Source organism: Pocillopora verrucosa, chromosome 3 (assembly GCF_036669915.1).
Source record: "Pocillopora verrucosa isolate sample1 chromosome 3, ASM3666991v2, whole genome shotgun sequence".
NCBI lineage: Eukaryota > Metazoa > Cnidaria > Anthozoa > Scleractinia > Pocilloporidae > Pocillopora > Pocillopora verrucosa.
Window position 1 is genome coordinate 31,138,936 of NC_089314.1, and position 21,634 is coordinate 31,160,569.

The following is a 21,634-nucleotide window of genomic DNA, read 5'->3' on the forward strand; positions in this document are numbered from 1 at the left end:
TGAGCTGTGAGAACGTGTGACGTCAGTTATCGTCCCTATCCCGTGAAATCCCGAAACCTCACGAAATAACATGAACCGGGATATCATTGGGCGCACGATCATAACATCGTTGCTTTTTCTTTTTTTTATCATCGAAACAGCTGACCAATTTTGCGTGTACAGGTGTATGCTGGTAGGAAGTCAGTGTCAATATGAAAAAAAGAGCTCTGCTGATTTACAGAATTTGCAGAGGAAAAATGGTTGCATTCAGAGCAGAAAATGACTGGAATACCAAATTAGCTTAGTATGTTCCCTGCTTGGGTAGTGTGTTACTTTGTCATTGGTGTATTTTTGGGGTCGATTCCTTGAAGTCTACGTAGTTTTCGTTCTTGCCCTTCTATTCTATTGAATGAAATAAAAATAATCTGACAGCACATGTGGCTACTGGTACAGCACAATTCTTAAAGAACAAGCTAAAGGTTGTATGATGACGCTAGAAGGTAGTGTTGCAGAAAATTTGTAATCACACGCAAAACAGAAAACCCACCGCATCCCACACATTTAAGAGTACCCTGTTCCACGAGAGAAAATTGATTCAAGAATATAGGGGTTAGCTCGAAAGCCTCACGGTTCCCCTATCCTCTGGGCTCCAAAAATAATAAAGCTTCATTTAATTTTGCCTTCTGGCAGGTTCTAAGCTTGCTGTGAGCTAGTCAAACTCGCAAAGAAATTAACATGACGATCAGAATTCTCCTCTTCCATGTTTTCTGCTAGCTGATGGTTGATCTACATCCAATTTGGTTAACAAGGAAAGCGCCCAGGGTTCACTCAGTCTTTCACTTGAAGCGGTTAAATATAACATTTATCAACAATTTTTATTTCTTGCACCTAAACAGAAACAAGACACCGATCTGGTACGGAATAATAGCACTTTTTCGTTCAAATTACAAAAATCATGTATTTAAATAGTCAAAATATCTTTTTCCTTCTTACAGTTGGCGCATCATAGCCCTCGGCGCAGCTTATTTTGGTGTGTAGGTATCTCTGATGATCGACGGTTAAGTGTTTGGGTATCTCTCACGGTTGACGGTTAATTTTTAAGAATAAACGTTCTTCATAAAACGTTAAAATATCTTTACAAAATTTGAGTAAACCAATTTTCGGCAAAAATTTGTTTTCAGCAAAATTCCTGAAGAAAAGTGTATTACCCTTTACCCGCCGACAAATCAGAAGAAAATATAACAAGATAACAGCTCAAAAGAACATCCGAGTCCGACCTCGATTTCTTCAGATTTGTTGTTTGTTGTATTCAAGTGTCTATTTGCCGGATAAAGCTTTTGAGGTAACTTGAAAACCTTTTTTCTTTTTTTTATCTTTTTTTTTCATAACTATTGGTCAGCAGCACGGTTAACGGTAACAATGTTACATTTATGACGATTTACCACATTGAGACCGTCATGATGCGGGGGCGAAAGTTATTTTATTTCAGAAGAGCAAGTATTCTTTTGACACAGAGAGAACGAGCATCTAAGTAATAAGACTGGTTATTGTTATTTGGAAAATACAAGGATACTTTAAGGTGATGCAAATCCCTTAAAAAATTCCAGTGGAAGACATATGAAATGATATGACAGTCGAGTCAGATACATGGTTTCGCTTTCGTACGGGAATTTCTTTCATTTCTTCACTGAAAAGCCACACTCTGCTGTAACACGAGCGAAAAGAGAAAACATGTAACTTAGCAGACTCTTTGTAAAAATAAAAGTCGAGGGACCAAGCCTCCTATTAAGGAGCTTTCATACTCAGTAGAAAGCCCCGGACTAAGGCAAAGGTAAACTTGAAGAGTTATCAGCGACAGTTCACAATTTCTTTTGTCGTGACGCTTCTATTTGCTTCAGAAAGCGAAATATCTCTCCATACTTGTAATTGTTTCTTTTGCGCCTCTTTCAACGACATAGAATCTCACGCACTAAAAATAAAGAAAATTTGAACCAGCCGACACATTTATCTGTCCATTTCAGTTTTCTATGTCAGTTTCCGATATCAGAAAGAAAATGATGGCGTGCGTGAATAAACCATTGACAGCCGGCGTAAGTTTGCCAATAGTTAAAATCGTATTTTTGTCATAATCAAACTTAAAAATCTGACACAATCTTTAACCGGAAGTCCACAACCAAAGCTGTAGAGCAAATTTGATCTCATCGAAAACAGCGAAAATACAAACAGTACTGAAACGATGGATTTTCTCAAGGAATCACTTGCACCAAGAACCTTCAACAAAATTAGCTATGCCGTAGTTTTAATTTGGTTCGTGATCAGTGTAATTTTCTTTGGCATTTTTGCCGAAGTGGAAAATACCGAATCCAGGTACGATTTCCGTTGCGGTGGCACCAAGAGTGAAAACATCGACCTTATCCGTGGGGAATGTTTCGAAAAATACCAGAAGCAATACAACAAGTACGGTGTTCCTGTCTATGGCTTCGTGATCATCAATTTCCTCCTTATTGGAATTGTATGTGTTATCTACTCCCAAATAGTGAAAAACGCAGTCGATCATTTGTCGTCGAGCAGTCGTAACAGTGATCCAGAGAGCGGACAGTCGCGCGACCAAGAAAACCCAACAGGACAAACAACAAATTGCGGACACAAGCTTTTCATAGCTTACTGTTGTCAACTATCTACGAGACTTGTTCTAGGAGTTCTCTTCATATTGCTGCAAACTCAGTTGCTTTATCCTTTAAAGTTTTCCTCCACGTTTGAATGTTACTTGAACTCTGGAACCAGTCAGCCGAGGAATTCATCGAACGCCGCCCCAAACAGTACTTTACACAAATGTCACAATCAACGAGCGATAAAGAAAACCTTTTGGATGAACGCTGTCCTTGCAGTGAATGGAATTTTTGACGCTGGCATTCTGATTGAAATCGTCTACATTTTGACACAGGCATGGATAAAAAGGAATTTTATGCAAGACTCAGACTTTCTAAAAACCTATCTAAATGCTAACCATGACAAGTCGCATAATGTTCTTAAACAGCCAGAGGGAACGAGCGGACATGATAAGCCTGAACAGCTTCAATCATTCATCGCACGAACGAAGAAAATCATCAAAGAAGACACCCAATGCCTCTACGAACTCCAATCACCGTTTCGACGTCCTCCAGGCGCAGAAACAGAAGCCACAGATTTGACTTTAGATCAGATTTACACAAACCTTGTGATCATTCCCAACAGGGTTACGTACAACTTTACTACAGACAGACAAGAACAACTCAAAGTTTATCCAAGGTCGCGCGACGAAGAATCACATCCGAAAAGCCTGGAAGACCTCCTAAATGATAAAAATAAGAAAGTATTGATTGTCGGTCGCCCCGGAATCGGCAAAACATTATGTTGCATCAAACTTCTCAGAGACTGGGCATTTGAGAAAGTCAAATCCCAAATCCAATTTGATGCTGCTTTCTTCGTAAAGTTCAGAAGATTCAACTCGGCAGGCGACCTTAGCCTTAGGGAACTACTCACTCGGTCAGAACATTCCACCTCAGATCACCTGAATGATGAGGTCTGGAATTACATCCTGCAGCACCCTGAAGGTGTCCTCATACTTTTTGACGGATTTGACGAATTCAAAGATAACGCAAACATGGCCGTGGCGCCTTCTCATCCCGGAAACATTAAAGACAAGATGCCGCTACAAATCCTTTATCAGTGGCTTGTGACCGGGAAACTTCTTCGGGATGCTTCAATTGTAACGACTACTAGACCTACGGCTTTGACCGGTATCGCACATCTTAATTTCGACAAAACTTTTGAAATCTTAGGGTTTTCAACCGAGCAAATTCAAGAGTATATCAACAAATTCGCCGGAGTTGACAAGCAAGCAGGCGAAACACTATGGCGACACATCAGCAGCAACATGAACTTGCTTTCGCTCTGTTATGTCCCTGTGAACAGCTTCATCATATGCTCAAGTCTGTCACAAATATTGCAGTTCGAAAGTTCCGCTAGTGTTACCCTCCCTTCCAAATTAACCACGATATACAAGATTGCAGTGAAAGTATTTTATTTCAAACACACGAAAGAATTCCGCGATAAACATTTTACCCGCGAAGACTTTCTATCAGACGATTTGCCCTCGGATATGGAGAAGAAATTCGAGAAACTAGGAAAAGTGGCGTTTGAAGGAATCAAAGAAGGAAAACTGATCCTTGGAGGACACGAAGTACGCGAAATGAATGACAGCGCCCTTTTTCACCGCTTACCCGACCGTGAAAATGCCGCGTTAAAAGATGAGAAACGATTCTGTTTCATTCACCTAACAATGCAAGAATTTTTAGCAGCGCGGCACCTGACAAACAACATGACAGAAAGAGAATTAAGGAACTTTGTTTCAGAAAACATCAAGAACGGCAAATGGCAGCTGGTTTTTCAGTTTCTGGCGGGACTAATGGAGGAGAAAAACCACCTACCAAGCGAAATCATCACTGACCTTCTTCCTGTGCAAACTGAAGAGAAAAAAAAAGAAGCCGAAGAAAGCGAAGACAAAATGGTGACCTGCTGGCCGACTAAAGACGAAAAGGATTTAGCAGTGACATTGCTTAAATGTAGTTACGAAAGTAATAAGATGGAGTCGATAGTTCAGAGAAAACTACAACAAATTAACTTTAATTGTGTAAATTTTATTGATTGTCACCTCACAGCTGTTGGTTGCCCTTCCTTAGTAAATGTAATTAAGAATGTTCAACAAATTTCACATTTAGATTTGAGTTTCAATAACATTGGTCCATTAGGTTGTATTGAGATTTGCAAATTGTTTAAATATAGGGAATTTCAACTGCGCTCGCTAAACCTCACAAGAAATCAACTGACAGATGAAGCAGCAAAGTATTTAGCTGAAGCCATCAACAGCAACAACAGTCAGCTACGCACGTTAAACCTCTCAGAAAATTATATCTCACGCATCGGAGCACGGCACTTGGCTGAAGCTATCAACAGCAACTGTCAGCTACGCACGTTAAACCTCTCAGAAAATAACATCTCACACATTGGAACACGGCACTTGGCTGAAGCTATCAACAACAACAACTGTCAGCTACTCACATTATACCTCAGAGCAAGTAACATCTCAGACTTTGGAGCACGGTACTTGGCTGACGCCATTAACAACAACAGTCAGCTACGCTCGTTAGACCTCTCAGAAAATAACATCTCTGAGATTGGAGCACAACACTTGGCTGAAGCCATCAACAACAACAACTGTCAGCTACACACGTTAAACCTCACAGCAAATAACATCTCAGACATTGGAGCACAGTACTTGGCTGACGCCATGAACAACAACAACTGTCAGCTACGCACGTTACACCTCTCATACAATAACATCTCAGACATTGGAGCACAGTACTTGGCTGACGCCATCAACAACAACAACTGTCAGCTACACACGTTAGACCTCTCATACAATAACATCTCACACATTGGAGCACAGTACTTGGCTGACGCCATCGACAACAACAACTGTCAGCTACGCACGTTACACCTCTCAGACAATAACATCTCAGACATTGGAGCACGGCACTTGGCTGAAGCCATCAACAACAACAACTGTCAGCTACACACGTTAAACCTCACAGCAAATAACATCTCAGACATTGGAGCACAGTACTTGGCTGACGCCATGAACAACAACAACTGTCAGCTACGCACGTTACACCTCTCATACAATAACATCTCAGACATTGGAGCACAGTACTTGGCTGACGCCATCAACAACAACAACTGTCAGCTACGCACATTATACCTCTCATACAATAACATCTCACACATTGGAGCACAGTACTTGGCTGACGCCATCAACAACAACAACTGTCAGCTACGCACATTATACCTCTCATACAATAACATCTCAGACATTGGAGCACAGCACTTGGCTGACGCCATCAACAACAACAACTGTCAGCTACGCACGTTAGACCTCACAGCAAATAACATCTCAGACATTGGAGCACAGCACTTGGCTGAAGCCATCCACAACAACAACTGTCAGCTACGCACGTTAAACCTCACAACAAATCAACACATAACAAATGCAGGTAAGCAAAAGGCACGTAAACTACTTAGCGATAGTCGGTGTAAGCTTCTTCTTTAGGCCTCAGCAATTCCAATTAAAAACTAAAAAGAAATTATTTGAACCACTTACTATTCAAAATAACTGCGAGGTGACCGGCTCAGTGACAATTACAACCCAAAAAGCTAAACGTGAAAGAAGGAAAATTAAATCTGTGAAGTGCTCAGAGCAGCGAGACTATTTGAACCGGATCGAAATGAAGAAAACGAACCAATGAACACGTTTATCGAGAACAAAGGAAGTCAAACTTTTTATAAACGAACCAATAATATTGAAGTAAAAACACAAAGCTTCCTGCAGAGAAAACAAACAAACCTCGGACCTCTCAGGAAACTTTGTCATTTTATGATTGGTTATTTTCGATCCTAAATTATCTCCATGCTTGTGTCTGTTTTGATCGCGTGTGTCTTTCTCTAGGAATAGTTTTCTGTAGTGTTTATTAAAATTCTTTTGGTGATTACAATCGCATCAGATGAGTTAATGTAGTGCAGATTGTAGGATACAACACATTTGTTTTAGTGCTCGATTTTTCTTCTGATCGAAGCGATCCGATTCAAGTAGTTTCAAATTTACTGCCATTGAAATCCTACCGGAACTGTACGTAAACTCGTGGCGCTTCGAAGAAAAGTTCTTTTGGTAGGTTAGTGAAGTGAGATTTATGTCATACTAGTTCGAAAATTTTTTTGGGCAGTTTCTGCAGTTGATGTAAATATTAGTATATTTTTGTATATATTGTATATATAAATATGTAAATATTAGTATATTTTCTGTGCAAAATCAGAGGATGAAGCATCAGACTTATAGACAGTTAAAATTTTTACTTACAAGTATTTGTAAATGGAGCCTGAACTCCCAAATTTATTAGTGTAGAATAAATGTTGTAAATGGATTTATACTTTGTGTTGTGATCTATTTATCCTCTATGATTAGTCACCACTTGAAAGCAATGGGGAGGAAGTAAGGGGAGGGTGTAGCCTTCTGAAAATCACTTCTGAAACCTCACTTCACTGCCACATAATCATGACAACATAGTAAAAAAAAAGTGGAGGTATGCAGCACCCCTCTTAAAACCCTTACCATATGTCAGATAAAATGATTTCCCTCCCAATAATAAGACAAAATTCTTCTTCACCTCTCAAACCACTGCTATAGTACCTAAAACAACTTGAAATGTGAATGACATAAAATGAATGTCTCACATTTGCTTGAATAAGTTCCAGCCTGGCTATTTATTTAAACTTTTGGCCAAATAGGAGGAGATCTGTTCAGCTTTGCTATGTTCTTAAAATCAGTGGAACTTGGAAGCCAAATAAAATATGACTAAGACAAAAGAAAACAAATCAGAGAACAGAGATGAATTTCACGTGTAAAAGGAATGAAAAGAGAAGGCAAGGAAACCCCACATAGAATTCCAGCTGCAATTAAGTGCTTGTTGCAGCTTAGAAAAAGCATAACATTTGAGATTTCTTTCCAATTTTTTAATGCTTCTAATCTCAATTTTTTGACACAAACGACACATCTGTCCATTTAATTTTTCTGCTTCAGTTTCTGACGTCAGTTTCCTGTGTACATGAAACTGATGCCATGTAAAAAGCAAACATGGACAGCCATAAGTTTGCCTAGAGTTGAAATTTTAGTTTTGCCACAAATAAATTCAAAGTCTGAAACATTGAGTAACTTTCAAACAAACTAAGATGTAAAGCTCTATTTTTATCTAATCGAGAGGAGTGAAAATGCAAACAGTATTGAAATGTTGGATAATCTCAAGGAAGTACCTGTGCCAAAGGTCTCCGACAAAATTACTCATGCATGAGTCACAGTTTTAAGCTGTATTGCAATCAATGTAATCTTACAGGGCAATAAATTTTGGTTTCATTTCTGTCATCATTGTGGCCTGGGAAATTTACCTCTTGAGACTTCTTTCCATTTCTTTTAACACTTTTGATTCCTTTGCAATTTCTTTATACTTAAAAATCATTTTGAAAATTTCCACAATTTTGGAAGAAACCACAACTCTAGATACAAAGTGAAACCCATCTGAAAAACCAGGTAATTAGAATTCCAGAGTCCAAACAAACAACTTTATTCAATAAACCTATCAATTGAATTGAAATAAATGTTACAGAGTGACTGTGTGACTGTGTACTTAAAAATTTTGCTTCAGGACATCACTTTACCCCCACAAATATTAACCTTTTCAGTCCATGAAATGATCAATAAGTAATTTCTCCTCACAATCCAACACACCTTGAGTATACTTGTTTGATTAAATGCCAAATTCTCTGAGCTAAAATTAGAAGAAATGTATGTGAGACTGAGGATAATTTATGTTTATGTCAAAACGGTTTAAGAGTTAGCTGAAAACAATCTGAAAACCTTTTTACTGCCACCAATCAAGAAAATCAATTTGTCACTCTAGAAGTAGGAAAGTAAAAAGTAATCAATGAGTTACTCATGGATATTGCGATGAACTGAATTTCACAGTTTTCAGAGGCACTCTGTTAAAAATAACTTTGTGTATCGATTGGCTCGATTTTCTCTCCACAACAAGCAGACAAGGCATAGTTAGGGTAACGTTAAGTTATGCACTCAATCTTTATTCTATTGTAGTAATTAAATGTGGAAGAGTGTTCTTCATTGTTGGCCTCTTAAGGTGATGGCCATTGTATGGAGCATAAAAGGAATGGCTCTGCAGGGATTGGTCTTCAAGAAGTTACAATTAACAGCCATCCACAAGTGTGACATCAGCTGTGAAAGAGAAATCAGTTGCCCGAGTTACAATTATGTGATTGGTGAGAAGTCTTGAACTTGAACTTGAACTTGAACTTAGTCCAAGTTCTATTTAGCAGGAGAATCAATTTCTAATGATAGCACTATCCTATCATATCTATTTTATAGACAGAAAGGCAGACAAATGCCAGACATTTGCACATATCAGTGAGATACTGTGGCAGGCAATTCACGCATAAAAGCTTTCTGAAACTGCTATGATTAAGAAAAAATTAGGGCCAAATTTTCAAAGTTGGCTGACTTTAACAGTTATTTCCAGTACTTGGACTGGGTCTAGCTGAATTACTGAAACAGATTTACCTTGCCAAAGGGTTCAACTAACTTTATTGTCATACTTTGGGAAAATTGAAGAAGAGGAAGAAGTTGTACACTTTTTATTTTGCAAAACTAAGCTTTTGGGGAACTTTTAGAAGGAAACCTTCATTAAGATTCCCTCTCAAATTTCTATAAAAAGCAGCAATCACTAATTACTGATGCATTTTATGAAAAATACAAGAATTTTTTTCCATTGGATAAATTTACTTCAAGATTTTTAAGTACATGTTTATCTCAGCTCAGATACATTAATATGTAAATGATTGATTTTGTGTGGAACATGAAAAATTCCATCCTTTTCATGCAGTTCACCTTTTTGGCATTAGATTTTACAAGTTGGGTGTCACAACTTTTGATGTAAACAAACTGCAATAGTTCAGACATAGAGTCAACCACTCACTACCCATGTCTGAACTTTGGCTTCACTAAGTTGTCATAAATAATTTCCCACTGTCCTGAAGTGTTAATCTTTGCTCAAAATTGACTTCTTCGTTTGATCATATGTTTTCAAGATTATATATCAAGCACATTATTATTTTGCTACCCATTGAGAGGATGCGAAGAATGTAACAGGAAGCATTCTGGCTTGGATTAATCTAATGCTGAAAAGGTGAATTTTGAATCAAATAGTGGCAGCCATGTCAGTTGTTTAAAGGAATTATACCATATCACAAGTAAAGTTTGAGTCACAAGTCAAGTTCATGTCACAAGTCAAGTTCGAGTCAATTCAAATTGTTTTTCTTCTTTGTTGTTTTTATTTGATATGTGTCAAAATGACGTACCAGGGAATCAAGAACACTTTGTTTTACCGTAAGCTTAAAAAGTTTTTCACGGCCATTTGCGAGGGTTAATTCAGCATGGATTCACAGCTCAGTTTATGAAAGTTAACATTCCAGAGTATCTACTGATTTTCCCCAGAGATTCCAACTTTTTTTTCCTTTATTTCACAAAACTGAGGCAGAAGTCCTTATGTTACAACAAACCACCAAGACTTGTAGTGTAAAACCAATTTCTAGTACTTGACTGCCATGTTGCATCCACAGGGATTCACCAGAATGATCAAGTTTAACTTTATTTGATTTTCTTGTGGTATACGGGTTTCACTTGCTCAAAACTTGTAAAGTGAGCCATGTTTCAAAATGATCACATAATAATGTGTGGAATACAAAATGTATAATATGGACTGAGTAGTATGCATGAAAAAGAAGTTGAAAGTTAGAGAGTTAAATATCTTCCTTGTTAGAGCTTCAGTTATGGTTTCCACCAGGTTTTTAATATGTCTTAGTGGACAATAACAGCCTTTGAAACATTTTGAAAACTCTGCAACAATTCTGTAAGGTGGAGAGAGATCTAAGAGCCCTCAGCAACAATTTAGAATGCAAGAATTTTTGTATGCAGTGAAATCAAACCAGATGAAACAAGCTCTTTCAATTGAAGTGAAAAGTAAAAAACTTCATTAAATGATCAGGTTTCCATTTCTTGTTTTAACTTTTTGGTGGCTAAAATAATAGCATATTGCCTTACAATGTTATTTTTCAAAGAGGGGAAAAATTTGAGTTGACTCAAACTTGACTTGTGACTGGAGCTTGACTTGAGCTCAAAGTTGACTTGTGAAATGGTATAACTCTGTTTAATGTCTGCAATGTAGTTTGCAGCATAAAATCATATGAAAGGACTGTATTTCCTTGAATAAGCATTCTCCCCCCAAGCACACACACCCTAGGCCAAAATGTAAAATAAGTGCCCCCCTCCTCGCAGTTAGTGGGGATACTATAAAAATCCTGTTTCTAATGCAAATTTATCTTATGAAACCAGCATAGGAGAATAGTTTACTTTCTGCATGTAGTTAATTCTATCTCATTGTGCTTGCAAAGGTATCATAGAAGGGAAAAAAGTCATATTTTTCAATTTTCTGAAATTTCATATCTAGTAGAGAAAATAAAGATCTAATAATTTCGGAAAATTTTATTTTGGTATCTTTTTTATTTCAAGATATAAAGCAAAGAGTATTTTCAAAGTAGAACAGCGGACGCAAGATTGATAACACTTCATGTCAACTTCTACTCGTCACCTAATTCACGATTACGGAACCATAATTGATTTACAACAACACACTGTACAATTTTGTACAGATATGAGATCGTTCATTCGTTATCAAATTACTCACTTAAGTTCTTTGCAAAAGGTAGAGAGATTGTTTTTGTTATTTAAATGTTGTAATCACGCTGTTATCAAGTCAAAAAGCGACACAAGTCTCTTTTGCCGTTCCAGAAAAAGGACAAATTCCTTCGCAAAAATATTGTCCACTGAAAATGATAGCAGTTCCTTTTAAACTCAAGAGATGCAGTGGTCAGAGTCTTTTTCAATAGAACTTGTCGAAGGCCCTAGTTATAATTAGCGAAAAATCTAGCCGACAGACCGTCATTTTGCTTAATTTTCGGTTTCTATGCGAATTAAGACCTCGTCTACTCACCTGTTCGGTTTAGTTTCGTCTTCAAGTTCTCCAATATCGACCAAACTTTCCCATAGATATTGATGTCTACGAGATCGAACTACACAAGAATCCGCCATCTTGATAATCAACGCGCATGGCTTCGGGGGAAGAACGCTGTCGATGAAAAGGGTTGCTATTTATAAAGGGGGTAAGTTCCCAGAGAAACTGACGTGCTGAGTCGGTAGGAGAGTATAACAAGGTAATTTTGTATCATCAACTGCGTTGATAACGTAAATTGGCCACCGTTAAGAGTTTCAAATCTGACGTTTTATCTGCAAGCCCGAAAAGCTGTCTATGTTTTTGTCGCGTTTGAAGCGGGCCACCACCGCGCCCGGCAAATTGATCGACAGTCCGGCACTACAAATGGCACAGAGGGAAAATATCGATGGTATTCCACTCACTCTCACACTTCACCCTCACAACCACACAGGTCTATCATTCTTAAAAAATTTAAATCACCTCAAAACGATTGAGAGACTGGTACGATCTTTTCACAACCCTGCACTAATTTCATTCAAACGCGACAAAAACATAGACAACTTTTTGGTCAGAAGTTCATTTCAAAGTACCTGGTATCAACCAGAACAGTTAAGGGAAGTTGGCTCATTTTGGCATGAGCATTTCGATGAAATTGTAACCTTTTATTAAGCTTATTACTGGTTGCTGAAACTACGTAAGCCGAAAAGGGACCATCCAAAAATATTTTGCAAATCCGAAGAAATATTTAGAATGGATATCTTTTGGACAAATCGCTTTTGAAAAGTTTGTCAGACAGAGAAATAAATTTCAAGTCCTGGTTTAATTCATAGATCCATAAATAACTTCCATGGATAGAAAATGCCTCTGAATCCAAGAATCTTTCCAAATCCAAAAAATTTTCGCAAATCGAGAAAAATATTATGTCACGTGACACTTGCGCCAGTAGTCAACACTTTAGGCCTCTTCGTATGAGCCCGGTTAACCGGGCTGGCCCGCTTACCAGGACGAATTTCGCCTTGGGTTCATATGGGAAAATTCAGCCCGGTTTCCGAGATGAGAAAAGGCCGAAGATCCTAAGGACGAGTTTTGGCGCGAAATTAGAAAAACAAAAACAAAAATAGATGGCGAAACGCAAGCGAGTTATTTCTTTTGCACCTGTCATGGCTTTGGTAACCCTTTTAGCTGTATCACTGCAGTTAAACGGGTTGCTAATGATGTGGAAAATTCATCAGGGAAAGCAAAACAATGCCATTCGGGCCGCCTTGTTTCGGAAGCGAAATTATTCGTGACGAAGGTTGAAACGAATAAAGCAAAGATGCTTAAACCGAAGCATTCGAACGTGTTGGTATAAGCCTGGTCGAACTGACTCGTGGTGGGAAAACATTTGGACAGGAACTGCACCTGAAGAATGTTGGAAAGAAAACTTCAGAATGTCAAGAACCTCTTTTGTGAACCTCGTTGCAGAGTTGAGACCATATATTTCACCAAACCCTACGTCATTGACCATTAAACGCATGCGCTGTTGCGAAGAATTCATCCCGGTAACCGGAATGAAGTGTTCATATGACAAAATTTTCCAGCCCACTTACCGAGATCCCGGTTGGAAAAACCGAGATCTCCGTAACCGAGCCAGGCCGCCCTCTCATATGAACACATCGAAAATTTTATAAAGGATTTAGAGGTAAGGCGAGATCTCGGGATACACTAGGTCGACTTGGAGTCACTGCGCGAACGGACTAAATTGTACCAGGTGTATTGCGATGTTCTGTCACAAATGTGGAGAAGAATTTGTGAGCAATGAGCTATTCTGCCATCGATGTATTGTTAAGTTTTTAAAAAAATACCATGGTATTTCTACGCACTTGAGGACTCGACAGAAAAGGTTGCTTTGGTAATGTGAGTGGCGAGTATTGGCTGAGACTGGACATGATCTACCGTCTGACCTCAGATAAATACTGCCTTTGCTGAGTATAACATGTTTGGTGTCATGAGTAAGAATAACAAGTACGAGCTGATCTTTAATTCTTACTCAGGTAAATCCCTAATTTTCGTAATTAATGGGGGTAGTGTGAATATTATGAAAGATTCCTTACTCCTTCGCTCTTCGCAGCATCATTTACCCAAAAACGAAACAAGTTTTACACCGATACCGTCGTGCATGTCCACGAGATCAATCTAAGCTTGCTTAGCCTGCCAGTGTTTGCTTTTATAGCTCTATGAATGAATCTTATCATTTCCATCTCTCTGACATCGACTTGGTTATGCGTACGTAAAGAATGACGGGACGGCTGATGCAATCAAGTAACCTCCACTTGAAAAATAAAAAGGAGTGTACTTACATTTGATTTTTTAGGGTTAATTGTTCAGTTCAGATATTTCGGGATTTAATTTTGTTTACTGGTTCTGGTGGCAGTTGATTTTAGCTCAGTATCTTTGTGGGTTTTAATTTTTAAAATTTTAAAGATCTTAATCGTAAGTAGGAGCCAACCTTTCTTTATCACAAGATTTCATGACGCATACTGCATTGTTCTGTTTTTATCGCCTATTGCTCATAATATCATAAATAATTATTCATTTCATGTGCCATTTTGTTAGGAAATGCTGGGCCGGCCATGGACTACTCAAGATCAAGATAATGATGAGCATAGCGGGGACAGAAACTGCGCCATTAACAATCAAGGAGCCTTGTGGTATGGTGCCTGTTACTCCTCTGGCTTGAATGGCTTCTATTATCATGGAAAGCGCTCATAATTCGACGGAGTGATATGGTATCGCTGGAGAAGTAATAACTCCTTAAGAAGGACTGAGATGAAAATGAGACTGGCGGACTTCTGGACAACTATGTCTCTTTTCCTCAAATAACCTTCGGCTAACAGCTTAGCTATTATTCACTATTGACTTAGAACAACGACGTAATCTCGATCAGTGCCAAATAAGCCTTTCATGTTTAATATCGCTAACAACGTATGAACGATTTCCTTCCAACTGTTCCAGCATAGCCTTTTTGGTTTGATTTTTTTCTCGTTCGTATTCGTTCTTAAACCAGCCTCCGATTGCCACATAAATGTTTGAATTTGAATGATCAACAAGACAGATGTAATATACGTATAAGCTGGCCTTAATAAGGGTTGTCCGGAATCTAAATATCTGAATAAAAAATCATCGGGATATGGATACTCGAGATACAAACCACGGGAATATTGACGGGATACAAGATATTTAGGCCAAAAAGTCAAACTGAGGATACGGGATACCCGCCCTCCCTAATGGGGCCTTACATTTTCATTGGTTCGTTTGAGTCATTCCGTGACCAAGTTTTCATCCTGTGAAAATTTGGTCACCAGAGAAGACTTGACTGAAAAACTGCAAAATTTCGACATTTTCCTATTTTTTAGGCTTTCTGTACTTACATTTCGAACTTACTGACCAGTGGAAATTTTCCATCATTCTTTTCAGTCACAATGTGTAGACATTGATGAATTGGACCCGAGCAACTACAGGCCAATCTCCCTCTTGTCAATATTTAATCGTATCTTTGGGAAACTTATGTATAACCGCTCAAAATCTTTTCTGGATAAACACCATACATTGTACCATCATCAGCATGGTTTCGGGAAAAATGCTTTACACAGCATGCACTCATTGATATTGTCAACGGAATCCAGCACAATATTGATGGAGGTTATTCTCGTGTAGCATTTTTATTGATCTCAAGAACGCATTAGACATAGTCAATCTTATTGCAAAAACTCGCACGTTACGGAATCCGTGGAGTAGTAAATATCTGGTTTTCCTTTTATCTAAATTATCGACTTCAAACTATTCAAGTCGGCACCTACGTATCTTAGATAGAGTGTTGCTCTATTGTGTGCCACAAGGATCAGCCCGGCTTAGGACCTTTACTGTTCTTGCTGTACATGAATGACATCTCTTTCTTACTTGCTGATAACACCCACTTGCTTTATGCTGATAAGTGTTTGAGATCCCTCGAAGTAACCATTCACGAGGAGTGAAGAATGTGAGAAAATGGCTGATGGTAAATACGTTATCTCTTAAAGTAAAAAAATCTCACTTTTTGTTTTGTTTTGTTTAGACCGTATCAAAAACATGTTGATTATGAAGTGAACACAAATGTCTTTGACTAAAGCACCAATTCTATTGTCTCTCTGGAACGGAGAGAATACGTAAAATACCTTGGTGTTCTTATCGATTCAAATTATCCTGGAATCAACACATTGCATTTATTTCATCGAAAATTAGCAAGTCTTTACGCATGTTATCAAGATTGAGACGTTTTGTCCTACAAACTGTATTGCTTAACATATATCATCTCTTATTCAATCTCACTTGTCTTATGGGGTAGCCGCGTGAGTCTGGGGCCAAGCCGCCCAAACAAATTTGGAGATGGTTTTGGTTTCGTAAAAACGTGCTCTCCGCGCGATGTTTTTCAAACCCTTTAGATCTCATGCGGTACCTTTGTTCAACTTGTCAAACATTCTTCCTCTTCATCTTATCTATTTTAAAACAATCTGTTCTTTAATGCATAATTTCGTCAACGATCTAACACCTACTTACATTTAAGAAATATTTAGTTATTCTCCAGGAAAACACCACTATTCTACAAGGTCCTCAGTGACTAGTAATCTTTATCTTAAACATGCGAGAACAGAGCATGCAATGAAAACTTCTTTTTCAAGACTGGGTGTAGGGGTTTGGAATAGTATTCTCATCTGTCTTTGTTCTAAATATAAATTTAAAGACTATTACGTGGACACTTGTGTTTACATACCATGGTAGTAGAAATAAAACCAAGTTCTAGGTTATGAGCATGAGACTGTAGTTTAAAGTAATTCCTGTAGGTAGAGTGACCTCCTTCAGTCCTGGTCATTATAAGTGAACTACTTTTTTTTTCTGGTGAGGATCAATTAGATGGCCTTCCCGACCCTGTTGAAATGTAGTTACTTATTCTGTCAGTTCCAGAATCACGCACCTGTAGGCATCAGTCTTCATTCACAGCCAGTAAGGAACCTGTGTAGTGATAAGTTATATTAAGACTTTCACTTTATCTCAGCAAATTACAATTTTAGATATTTACACCCACTGGCATTTAAATATTGGATTCCTGACACAGAATTGCGGGCAAACAAAACTGCAAGAAGGCAGACATGTAAGAATAATTTTACTTGGTTTTACCTGCTGAGTTGATAGTGTAAATTGGCCTCCGAAAGGCATTCAAATAGACAGACAAACAGACCGATAGACAATCACACAGATAAATGAATAAAGGGGGTAAGTTTCTAAAGAAACTGTGTGTATACCAGAGTAATGTGGTATCATCAACTGAGTTGATATCGTAAATTCGCCATCGCAAAAAGTTAAAAGGCTGACGTTTCGAGCGTTAGCCCTTCGTCCAATCGCTCTGACAAAGGGCCAACGCTCGAAACGTCAACTTTGAAACCCTTTACGCTGGCCAATTTATGTCATCAACTCAGTTGATAATACTAAACTACCCAAACAGACAGACAGACAGACAGCCAGACAGACAAACAGACCGACAGATAGACAGATAGACAGATAGACAGACAGACAGACAGACAGAGACCGACGAACAGATAGACAGACAAGCAGACAAACAAAGAGGCAGACAGGGCGGCAAGTAAAGAGTTTTGAACAAACTTAAAAGTTTGTTTCGAAGAAAAGCAGCCTGATTACTTTGAAATGAGCAGCCCCCTGGTTACTTCAGGGGCTTTATGAAGAGATTAGACGCTCTTCCATTGCTTAGGAGCCTCGTGTTTCCCCCAAATTGCCGGGGGGGAAGTGTCAGTTCGTGGAACAAGGAAGTTATAACAATTTATATAATAAACTCAGTTATGCACGCGTTTTGATTGGTTCTCACTTATGATCTATTGGAGGATAGACTTATAGATGACGTCATCATTAAAACTTTTTTAATTCTTTATTATATAAAACAAATAGATTCCAAGTTGCCGTGCGTCTGTTCAGTAATAGATCACAGAGGACATCAAAATGTGGTAGGAACATCAGTGACACACTCGGCTGCGCCTCGTGTGCCACTTTTTTGTTCCTACCACATTTTGACGTCATCTGTGATCTATTACTGAACAGACGCACGGCAACTTGGAATCTATTTGTTAAATTGAAATTTATACGATAAACTGAATCCTACTCGCATTTCGTCCTCTGTTGGAGGACAGACGCATAGACGACGTGACCATCGCCGTGGGTCAGTACAGTAAGAGATCACAGACCACACCTCGAGTACAACGTTTTTATTCCTACCACATTTTGACGTCATCTGTGATCTGTTACTGAACGGACCCACTGCAACATGAAATCTTTTTATTAATTTCATGGCCAGTTGTGTTATGAAAGCTATTCCAGGGGTAACTAAGACAAACATGATTTATACCTACCAGCAGGAATGGAACACAGAGGCTCCAGTATGATAAATCCCCCTGACGGCTCACGTGTACCACACCAACCTCCACACTTGGCAAACACCACTGCACCATCACGCGACTTCTGGTAGTCCTGCATCGTCAAACTAGTCGGGTATACCAAAACTTTCCAGGTCACATCGCCCCGAACGTGAAGTCTCGTCCCTCTCAAATCAACCTTAAACTGACCCTTACGGCAGTCACTGGAGTTAGAAGACGAATAACAATCCCCAGCTTTGCCATATGAGATGTCTTTACCCTCCTGCGTCTGCGCAAATGTGAAAACATTGCTTAGAATTTTCATGGTTGTTATATCAAGGCGCACTTTGCTGAAGTAAGTAGTACCTCGATCTTTGTACAGAGTTGATCGCACAGCCCCACTGCAGCCGCCACTAGGATATTGGAGCCTCTGGGCATACACAATAGCAAAGTTGTTCTCAGTACCAGACTCCAGGGTGATGAACTCTTGCGGCGTGTTATATGCCATATTATGACAGTAAATTCTAGTTGGGTCTTTACAGCCGTCGCTTACGTGAAGGAGGTAATGGCCGTCAGAAAAGTACCCGAATGTTTTCACCTCTGCGCAGCTGCGAAACTCTGTTTAGAATTGATATCAAAATCAAATTCAAAATTGCTTAGGTTGCCACGTATACTGCAATCCTAAAATCAACTCAAACGAAAAACAGCTAAAAGAAAACAATGTCGAGAAAGTGTCCCATACAGTCGCTTCCATCCGAGTTGGCGAGCGTTTTAATATGAAAAACGGGTAAAAAACGCACCGAATCGTATGCATTTCGGATGAAGACGCAGACGAGTGGACAGATGGAATTAAAACGAAAACCGCTGATGTTGGCAAAAATATCCCGCCTCGTTTTGTTTCTTTGAGACTAAAACGGACTCTTTTAAAAACAGACTGACCCACCTTTACTCGCAGCATGTGGCAGTTTCTTTGCCTCCTCTATGTCTTTACTTGGCTCGGGTGTAACTATGAGGTTGATCCCCGAGGAGATCTTCTTCCACTTGTCTATGCCCACCTCCTTCGTAATGCCAAATACAATGATCTTCACTGCATTGCTTCTAAAATTGGTGATCTCGGTCCTGATCTCAGAAGAATTCTCATCAAAGTTTTCCTGGGTCAGCACAACAAGAATATTCTCCGCAAATGGCCGCTCGCCTTTTTGAGTTGTGAAAACTTCATCTCGTACTTTTGTAAAAGCAGCGCTTAGTGTGCCTGGTTGGCCCCCAGGGCCAGGTATGCTGCCTACGAAACTCGTAAAGTTGGCTTTGTTGTAGTCATCATTGAAGAAGACCTTGGCAATCGCAGGACCATTGTAGTCCACCAGAGCAACACGAGTTTTGTCCTCAGATACTGCATATTCATCGACAAAGTTCTTCAAGATGGTTACCATTCTTGCAAAGACTGAAGAAGCTTGAGCTCCAGACGCACCGATTACAAAAGCAAGATCGACGGCTTTTTCTACAGAATATGACAACAACAAAAAGAAAATACGGCATAAAGTTAAGGCTGTACAGTTTAAACTGAATTAAGCTGACTCACGGAGAGGAATTTTAACAATAGCCACGAAGACGGATTTACTTTTTACATCTAGCAGCTTTTATCAGCTTTCCTTCTTAATAAGATGATACCCCTAAAATCTCAACACCTCCGCGGCACACGCGCTAATTTTTTTGTCCGCTACAAAGTTTGAAGCTTTCAACAAAGGAAACCGGCGAGAGGTCTACTAATCGACGATCAGAAGCCTATTTCTCGAATGTTCGATGACTGAAAATGTCCAGTGTTGCGGTAGGGGCTATTAACCGGGGTCCAGCCGAAGGCTGGCACCGGTCATAAAATGCAGACGGTTTCTGTCGTTTTTTCAACGTTACATTGTTAGGGATATATCGCTGACTTGAGATATATCACTGGCTCGTTACTTTTGGGAGTGTTCGCTGGCTCATTGAAATCTTATCCGCCATTTTGAAAAGCACGAGGCATGGAGAACAGTCAAGAGAAAGATTATAGCTTTTTGGGGAACGACACATTCCCCAACCTTTACGATGCACTAGTTTGTTACTTAAAATATGGAGGAATAATAACACTGAAGCGACTTTAAGAGTTTTTTGTCTCTGATTGTGAATTACGTCAGTATTAGCCTTCACAGAAGAGAGGGGAGCGGTGCGAGAGATTAACTATATTTATGCAATCCCATGTCCCACTGGGCCCCGTAAGTTCCAAGTAGTGGTTCTAGTTAAAGAAAGATACGACGGACATGGCAACAAGAAATTAGCGAAACCAAAGATTTAAATAGGCTCTATTGGATTTTTTGACTGCCCAAGATCTGGGCGCGGCCATAGCGCAAGCTTTAAAAGTGTCAACATGCAAAAAAAACATGGGAGCTCGATAAGATCGGACGATTATTATCTGCAAAGATGTGCTAGAAACACTTTCACTCAATGCAGTTTTTCTGTAACGGAATCTAGGGTTTCCGGCAACTGCACCCGTAATATTCATAGGCCTTCTACGCCTGAAAAAGAGGTCAACTGAAAAGAAAACACCGTGGGAAAGATTGCTAATAGGCGACAGCTTAGAAAGTTTACGCATGCTCAGATATAGATCTTGGCGAAGTCTTAGTCCATTACGTAATGTTTTGCAACAAAGAAAATAGGGATCTTTCGAGCAAGATTGATCGCGTTTCCATCGTTGGAATTTCCAAAGATTTGCTAGACCGTTAAACATATTCGCGCCCTTCCTAGTCCCTGTGGATAAAAAAAAATTCATAAGACCAAATTTGAGATGGAGGAAGAAAACACAAAATTGCAAATAGCGATGAAACTTCCTTTGTAACCCCAATTTTTTTTTCAGCTTTTAAATGATCGGCAAGACAAATTTCACAAACTGTGAAAATTTTGAGAGATTTCACCGCAGTAAATTGAAGAAAATCGAAGGTAAAGCCAAATTATCACTGGCGAGCGCCTCCCTTTGTGGAGCCTTGATAACGAAAATCATTTTGTTAATATTTACTACAACAAACGATAGTCTGAACCTTGCTCATCGCCTTTTGATAGCGTATAGTGACCTTGAAAAGCAAAACATTAAATTTTTCTGGAAAAACATTACGCTGGCGCGCGCGCCAACGTTGAGGAAAAACATTGAGGAGTCTTCCTATTGAACCCAACAATAGCTCAGCACGTGCTTTTAAAACTCTGTACCATTTCTTTCAAAACTTTGTCATTTCTCAGCGTTTCTGTGAAAAACAAAGACTTGAAATCACCATGTTCTATGCGCTCTTAGAGCGGCCGGGAAACTTCTACAGTAATTCAGCCACGTTTATATTTTTAACTCACCGTTTTCTGGAAGTTCACTGTCGTGACATTTTAAAATCCCTGTTTTAATTTCTAACAATTTTAAGGAAAAAAAGCGCGAGATTTAATTTATCCTGTTTCCTCTCCTTATATCTTAAATTGTTTGAATTTTTGTTTCTCGATGCTGGA

At 39.0% G+C, this 21,634-nt stretch overlaps 3 protein-coding genes across 5 annotated transcripts in view; 1 reads left to right on the forward strand and 2 right to left on the reverse strand.

The window, feature by feature from the left end:
- The first annotated feature begins 2,053 nt into the window (after positions 1-2,053).
- LOC131774643 (NLR family CARD domain-containing protein 3-like) lies at positions 2,054-6,784 on the forward strand. The gene has a single exon (XM_066163993.1). The coding sequence runs from the start codon at positions 2,216-2,218 to the stop codon at positions 6,125-6,127; it is 3,912 nt and encodes a 1,303-aa protein (XP_066020090.1). The 5' UTR covers positions 2,054-2,215; the 3' UTR covers positions 6,128-6,784.
- Positions 6,785-7,159: 375 nt separating this feature from the next.
- LOC136279400 (ubiquitin carboxyl-terminal hydrolase 10-like) overlaps positions 7,160-21,634 on the reverse strand; it is a 150,110-nt gene continuing 135,635 nt past the window's right edge. For 2 of the 3 annotated variants that reach the window (XR_010716829.1, XR_010716827.1), the window contains exon 13: positions 7,160-8,854. The gene's annotated coding sequence lies outside the window, so the exon portion shown is untranslated. Of the gene's footprint in view, positions 8,855-11,684; positions 11,820-21,634 lie in introns of all 3 variants that reach the window. The other variant, XR_010716826.1, reaches the window with a different exon arrangement.
- Positions 18,093-18,629, reverse strand: LOC131774616 (A disintegrin and metalloproteinase with thrombospondin motifs 9-like). Its single transcript, XM_059090669.2, has one exon. It carries the CDS (start codon positions 18,627-18,629, stop codon positions 18,093-18,095), a length of 537 nt encoding a protein of 178 aa, XP_058946652.2.